At 34.1% G+C, this 6,375-nt stretch overlaps 1 protein-coding gene across 1 annotated transcript; it reads left to right on the forward strand.

The window, feature by feature from the left end:
• The first annotated feature begins 1,602 nt into the window (after positions 1-1,602).
• LOC111385724 (glyceraldehyde-3-phosphate dehydrogenase, cytosolic) lies at positions 1,603-5,281 on the forward strand. Its single transcript, XM_023010141.1, has 12 exons — positions 1,603-1,748; positions 1,854-1,877; positions 1,966-2,066; positions 2,420-2,535; positions 2,642-2,741; positions 3,391-3,537; positions 3,627-3,687; positions 3,762-3,859; positions 4,019-4,161; positions 4,339-4,422; positions 4,696-4,785; positions 4,922-5,281. The coding sequence occupies exons 1-12, from the start codon at positions 1,745-1,747 to the stop codon at positions 4,965-4,967; spliced, it is 1,014 nt and encodes a 337-aa protein (XP_022865909.1). The 5' UTR covers positions 1,603-1,744; the 3' UTR covers positions 4,968-5,281.
• Positions 5,282-6,375: the final 1,094 nt, after the last annotated feature.

Genomic DNA, 6,375 nt, shown 5'->3' on the forward strand with positions numbered 1-6,375 from the left:
GTTGAATAGAATTAGTATTCACAATTAAGTCTGAACAACCTGATTAAGAATTCTTGTACTTAGTACTAATTAGTTAAAAGTGACCAAAAAGTTTCAGCATATGTGATACGAGGTTGGGGGCAAGAATGAACATTGCCTTACGTCTTTATTTCGAATTGGTTTTCATTATTTGAACCTTTTCTTTCATTCTTCCTCCATTCTGTAGCTTTTTGTCCTTCAATTGGCAGAACCAAGAAAGGGAAATGAAGGAAAAGTGTAATCTGAGGCTGCGTAAACTGGAGATATCTACTTGCGTACTACATTTTGTTCATTGTACATATTAAAATGGCTTATAACTGCTAAATATTATCACCCTCAATGTAAGTACATGTGAACAAATATTTAATATAATTCAATATAATCATCATTCAAAGCAAGTTCCATTCTTCATTCAAATACTGCATAATTAACCAAATTATGACACTATTACTTACTCTATATCTCCCACTACACGTGCAACGCACGCTTTCACTAGTCTTGATAATAACACAAGTAATTTCGAGTTTTAACATACTACTTTGTTAAAACAAGATTATGTTCTTGTCCAGTACAATTAAAAAAAAAGGTCAAAATCAACAATTAATATTAATCATAGATTTCATAAAACTCATAACTTTTCAATTATAAATTTAGCCTCCGTTTGTTTCTTATTTTTGGAAGAATGAGAATAAAAAATATAGTCGTTAGTGATCTCACACAAGAGATAAAAATTCAAATTTTATGATTTGATGTGATGTATAACGGTCATATTTTTTATTTTAATGAAAAAAGAATGAGAACCTTAATTAAATTTTATCAAAATTACTTAAAATCTAAGCCCCGTTTGGCTCCCATTAAACTTCATCAAATTAATTTAAATTTTTCTTTCTCTTATTTTCAATTACACAATTTTCAGTAAAATAATATTACACGTAAATCGAAAATTTTTCATTCTTTTACAACCATATATTTAAAAAAAAACACTATTCTCCGCATTATAATAAAAAATAATTGGGGCCAAATGGGGACTAAATTTAATCTAAGCTAAAAAGAGCTACGAACCCTTGTTTAATTTTCATTCTTCGAAAAATTCATTTTTTTCAAATTCATTTTCAAATACACATTTTTTAATAAAATAATCTTACACGTAAATTAAAAACTTTTCATTAATTTTTAATCACATATTTTTCATCCATCTATTATTCAAAATATATTATTTCCTCCAAAATGGGTATCAAACAAGCACTTATTTTAAGATCAAACATTTAGGTTTAAAAAAAAAAAAAAAAAAGGAAAAGGAAAACCTTTTCCTTTTATCTTCTTGTCACGCAAATCAAGAGTTCTCGGGTCAACTTTTGGACTAATTTCGTGGTTGTCTTTCTTCTCACGACTTTTCAATTTCCTTTAAATTTTCCACAAAAAAAAATAAAAATCCCAACAAAAAGTTCCTGCAAAAACACACCTTCCAGAACCTACCGTCACTAACCGACCCTCGTCCCCACCTTAATAACCTACACCCTAACATCAGTCAATCACGGCGACGGCTCACATTTCATCTCAATTCTAATCAGTTGATCCACCGCGAGGAGCACGAAAATTAAAGTACACCGTATGTACACTAACATATCCTCTAAACCCGTATAAAATTCCTCCTAATCCAATTTCTTTTCCTTGCACATTTTTCTCCTATTGTTGCTGTTTACCCTCTCTACTATCAACTACTGAAATGGGTAATTGTCAGAATTTTTACCTTAGTTTGTTGTAGTTTTATTTTAATTGCTTGATGATTTTTGTTAATAATAGTTTAATTGTTTTAATTGTTTGTGTGTTTACAGGCAAGATCAAGATTGGAATTAACGGTACTAGATCTGATCTCAATGATTGCTTTGCTTTTCTAAATATTTGTTTATGTCATGGATATTGGTAAATATGTTTGATTATTTGAAGGTTTTGGAAGAATTGGCCGATTGGTGGCTAGAGTTGCTTTGCAGAGAGATGATGTTGAGCTTGTTGCGGTCAACGATCCGTTCATCTCTGTTGATTATATGGTACTTTTTTCATTTTCACTCGTTTTTCAAGTCTTATGGTACACTTTGTGGTTCGAGTTCAGGATCTTGTGCCCTGGATCTGTTGCGAGAGCGATTTGCTCACAATTCGTCAAATTATAGCTTTCACTGGACATGAAACCCAACTATTTCTCTTAAATTATTTTAATGATTACTCTGATTATAAGTAGTAGTCGCTTTGCCAACATGATTTAGATATAATTCCTATATACTTGATTGAGTTTCTTGTGATCTCATTTCGAGTTTATTTGAGTTGGATCTACCCCTGTTAATTATCTATTTAGTAGTTATGGAATGAGTTTGTAGTGATGTTATATTTTGTGCAATTGTTGCAGACATATATGTTTAAGTATGACAGTGTTCACGGTCAATGGAAGCACCATGAGCTAAAGGTCAAGGATGATAAGACCCTTTTGTTCGGCGAGAAGACTGTATCTGTTTTTGGCATTAGGTACATTTTGAGCTTTATATAACCTTTATGTTGATTGCCTCGTGTGTGAATTTGGATCTTGGGCTAGTTATTGAACCCTTGTCTCCAAATTGAATTGTATTTGAAGGAACCCAGAAGAGATCCCATGGGCCGAGACTGGTGCTGAATACATTGTGGAGTCAACTGGAGTGTTTACTGACAAGGACAAGGCAGCAGCCCATTTGAAGGTTTGTGATATCTAAACAATCTTGGGGTTTGATTTTTCCACTATTTATATTATAAATAAATAGTTTTTCTATTGCTTTAGATTGCATAGGGACATGGATGTAGATGAAAATAGTTCCTAGATCTGTAGGGTTTATTCATGATTTTTTTCTACACAGCCCTGTTAAATGATTTTGTTTAATTGTCTGCATCACCATTAATGTTTCTGTAATTGTAATTATAATAATACATTTTTCTGCTTTTGTGCATGGTTAGTCTAGCCATTAATGCAGTTTATAAATTCATTACTAAATATGAGTGGTCATAAGTTTGATTTAGTTGGCCATGGAAACTTTCACTTGATAAATTAATTTGTTTTGTGTAGCATATAATTCTTTATGAAATATTTAGAGCACAATTCTTACAAATATTATTCATCCATATTTATTTAGGTAGCCCTTGTTTTTTGTGTAGAAAGCATTATATTAGTTTTCTAGCTGATAGTTTATAATTAAAATTAATCTTAACTTTTAGAATAGACATAGAAAAACATGCATGGCCTGAAATCTGTAGTGATCTGACATGAGAAGTTTGCATTTTTCTGTTTTAAGCAATTCTAACGTTGTTGGTCTTGTTTTCTGTTATGCTAATTCTTTTAATTTCTTGAATTAGGGTGGTGCAAAGAAGGTCATTATCTCTGCTCCAAGCAAGGATGCACCCATGTTTGTTGTGGGTGTCAATGAGAAAGAATACAAGCCCGAACTCAACATTGTTTCCAATGCCAGCTGCACAACCAACTGCCTTGCTCCCTTGGCAAAGGTTTGCAGCTATTGTTGTTAACTTGTGCGTTTATACGTATGTTTTGTTAGGTCAATACAAAACAAACTTATACTTATTAAATTTTTCAGGTTATTCACGACAGGTTTGGAATTGTTGAGGGTCTTATGACAACAGTCCACTCTATCACAGGCAGGTTTAGTCATTTATTTTGTTTGGCATTCAAAACTGTGTCATTGATAATGGTGCTTCTTTTTGTTATTTAGCAACTCAAAAGACTGTTGACGGACCATCTTCAAAGGACTGGAGGGGTGGAAGAGCTGCTTCATTCAACATCATTCCCAGCAGCACAGGAGCTGCCAAGGTATTAAATTCTTTGAAAAGTTTTACAAACCTGTCTACTGCTCTCATTTGAGAGTAATGGAAGATTGTGTTTGTAACGCACTAGTTCTGTATTTACTTTAATTTAGCTCAGCCTTCTGGATAATCTCTTCCTCCTGATTCTTTCCTCTTGTCCTTGAAGGCTGTTGGAAAAGTTCTTCCGGCACTGAATGGAAAGCTGACTGGAATGGCCTTCCGTGTGCCTACTGTTGATGTCTCTGTGGTTGATCTCACCGTGAGATTGGAGAAAGAGGCTACATATGATGAAATCAAGGCAGCCATCAAGTAAGGATGCATGGTTTTTCAGTTTGTCTTTATGGATGTTCATGTTTATCTCCGTGATACTGTATCAATTGCTCCCTTTCCTACAAAAAAATAGTATATTATTTAAATATATAAAATTATTAACAATAATGCACATTCATACACCCCATTTGATTGTTGTTTTTATGCTTTTGACAGGGAGGAGTCCGAAGGAAAGCTGAAGGGAATCTTAGGCTTCACTGAAGATGACGTGGTGTCCACTGACTTTGTGGGTGACAGCAGGTGATTATTTTTGTTTTACTTCTGATTGGATTTGGATTCTTGATTAGCATTATTTTTCCTTCCTCCTTTATTTCCATATATAAACATACTTCATCTCCTCTTTAGTGGCTCCCTGAGCCTGACAAATGAATTTGGAAGGACCACAATTTAATCAGTTGTGATTTGCTTGTTTGTATCTTCCAATAGCGTACAGTAGAAATACATGTGTTCCTTTACAAAGAGATGATCTTGCAGCTCTCATAAATATAATTGACTGCTCTCTTGCTACTGCAGGTCAAGCATCTTTGATGCCAAGGCAGGAATTGCTTTGAGCAAGAACTTCGTCAAACTTGTTTCGTGGTACGACAATGAATGGGGTTACAGGTAATTACAATGCCAGTTTTTTATTTATTATTTATTATTATTATTATTATTATTATTTTGTACCTACCACGTTTAGAAGAAGCCTGGTTTACTTTTCTTGAAGTCTTTGCGTCTGACTTCTCTTCCATTATTGCAGCACCCGTGTGGTTGACTTGATTAAGCACATGGCTTCAACTCAGTAATTTGTATGAGATGCTGCACAATGGTTATGCATTCGAGCTGCAATTCATGGTGTCACTACTACTAAGTAGTAAGATAAAAACTAGTCGGAATAAACGCAGCTGGAGAGCAATGCAGTTTGTTGCGTAAGCCTATCGTGCATGTTTTGATTTTAATGGGTTGTAGACTGTTTCTAAAGGATTTTTGTGGCTTGCAATTTCCCAATTCTCTCTTATATGCAGCGTTTTGCCTTAAATATGAAATGACGATGAACTACTTCCTATTTAATGGAATGTAAAATGCTTTAATAATGTGTTTGTACTTTTATCAGTCCCTAGATAGTTTGTATGGTTGTGGCATGCCTCATTTGAGCTGATCTAGTTGTCACGTCATTATCACCTTTTCAAGTTATGTGGTTGTGAATTAGCAAGTGGTAGGCAAGAAAATATCTATACATGCAATGATAAGGATTGTTACGATTGCTTCTATTCTTTCAACTTGGGTGAAGATTTGTAAGATCTGTAGGTCGTTGGCCTTCTCTAGTCTCTACTCCTTTTGATTTGAGTGGACAACATGGAAGGTAACCTGTCGAACTCGTCTATGCATTTGACAATAGGGAAGACCAGAGAATCTCCACCTCCTACAATGGTTAGATCTCTTATCCCCCATTTGGTCCACGTTATTCTTCTCACTCACTCTCTCTTATTTTTAACCACCCAATGTTTTATAAAATAATTACACGTAAATCAAAAAAAATTTATTCTTTTTCAATAAAATATTATTCCAACTATTAAAATTTGAAAAGAATAAGCCAAACGGGGGCTTGTTGTCTCTATGCATCTTGTCTACAACACGCTAGACAATTGTTTTGAGAACAGCATCAAGCTTTCTGGACCACATTTGCTGACTGGTCACCAGTGCTAAATTTCAGTTTCCATTTTCACAAAATGAAGATATTTATTCTTTTTCAATAAAATATTATTCCAACCATTAAAATTTGAAAAGAATAAGCCAAACGGGGGCTTGTTGTCTCTATGCATCTTGTCTACAACACGCTAGACAATTGTTTTGAGAACAGCATCAAGCTTTCTGGACCACATTTGCTGACTGGTCACCAGTGCTAAATTTCAGTTTCCATTTTCACAAAATGAAGATGGAAATAATTGAAGAAAATAAAAGGTGAACTGGCCCAGCAAGCAAATACTTTGCACCACATGATACAGGAAAGAATCGTACTTTATGTTCATGTCTGATTGCCAAAATCATTTAAAAAAGAATACTACTCAAGCCTTATGAAATTCTATTCATCCATGGCAACTAGCTCTAGTCGTGCGACAGAATGTTCTGAGGGCCCAAGAAAATGGTTAAGATTTCACCAGAACAGTAAGAGGATTTTAAGGAAAACACCTCAAATTTCATCAAAGATTACAG

The sequence above is a fragment of the Olea europaea genome, unplaced genomic scaffold (genome assembly GCF_002742605.1).
Source record: "Olea europaea var. sylvestris unplaced genomic scaffold, O_europaea_v1 scaffold3261, whole genome shotgun sequence".
Taxonomy (NCBI): Eukaryota; Viridiplantae; Streptophyta; class Magnoliopsida; order Lamiales; family Oleaceae; genus Olea; species Olea europaea.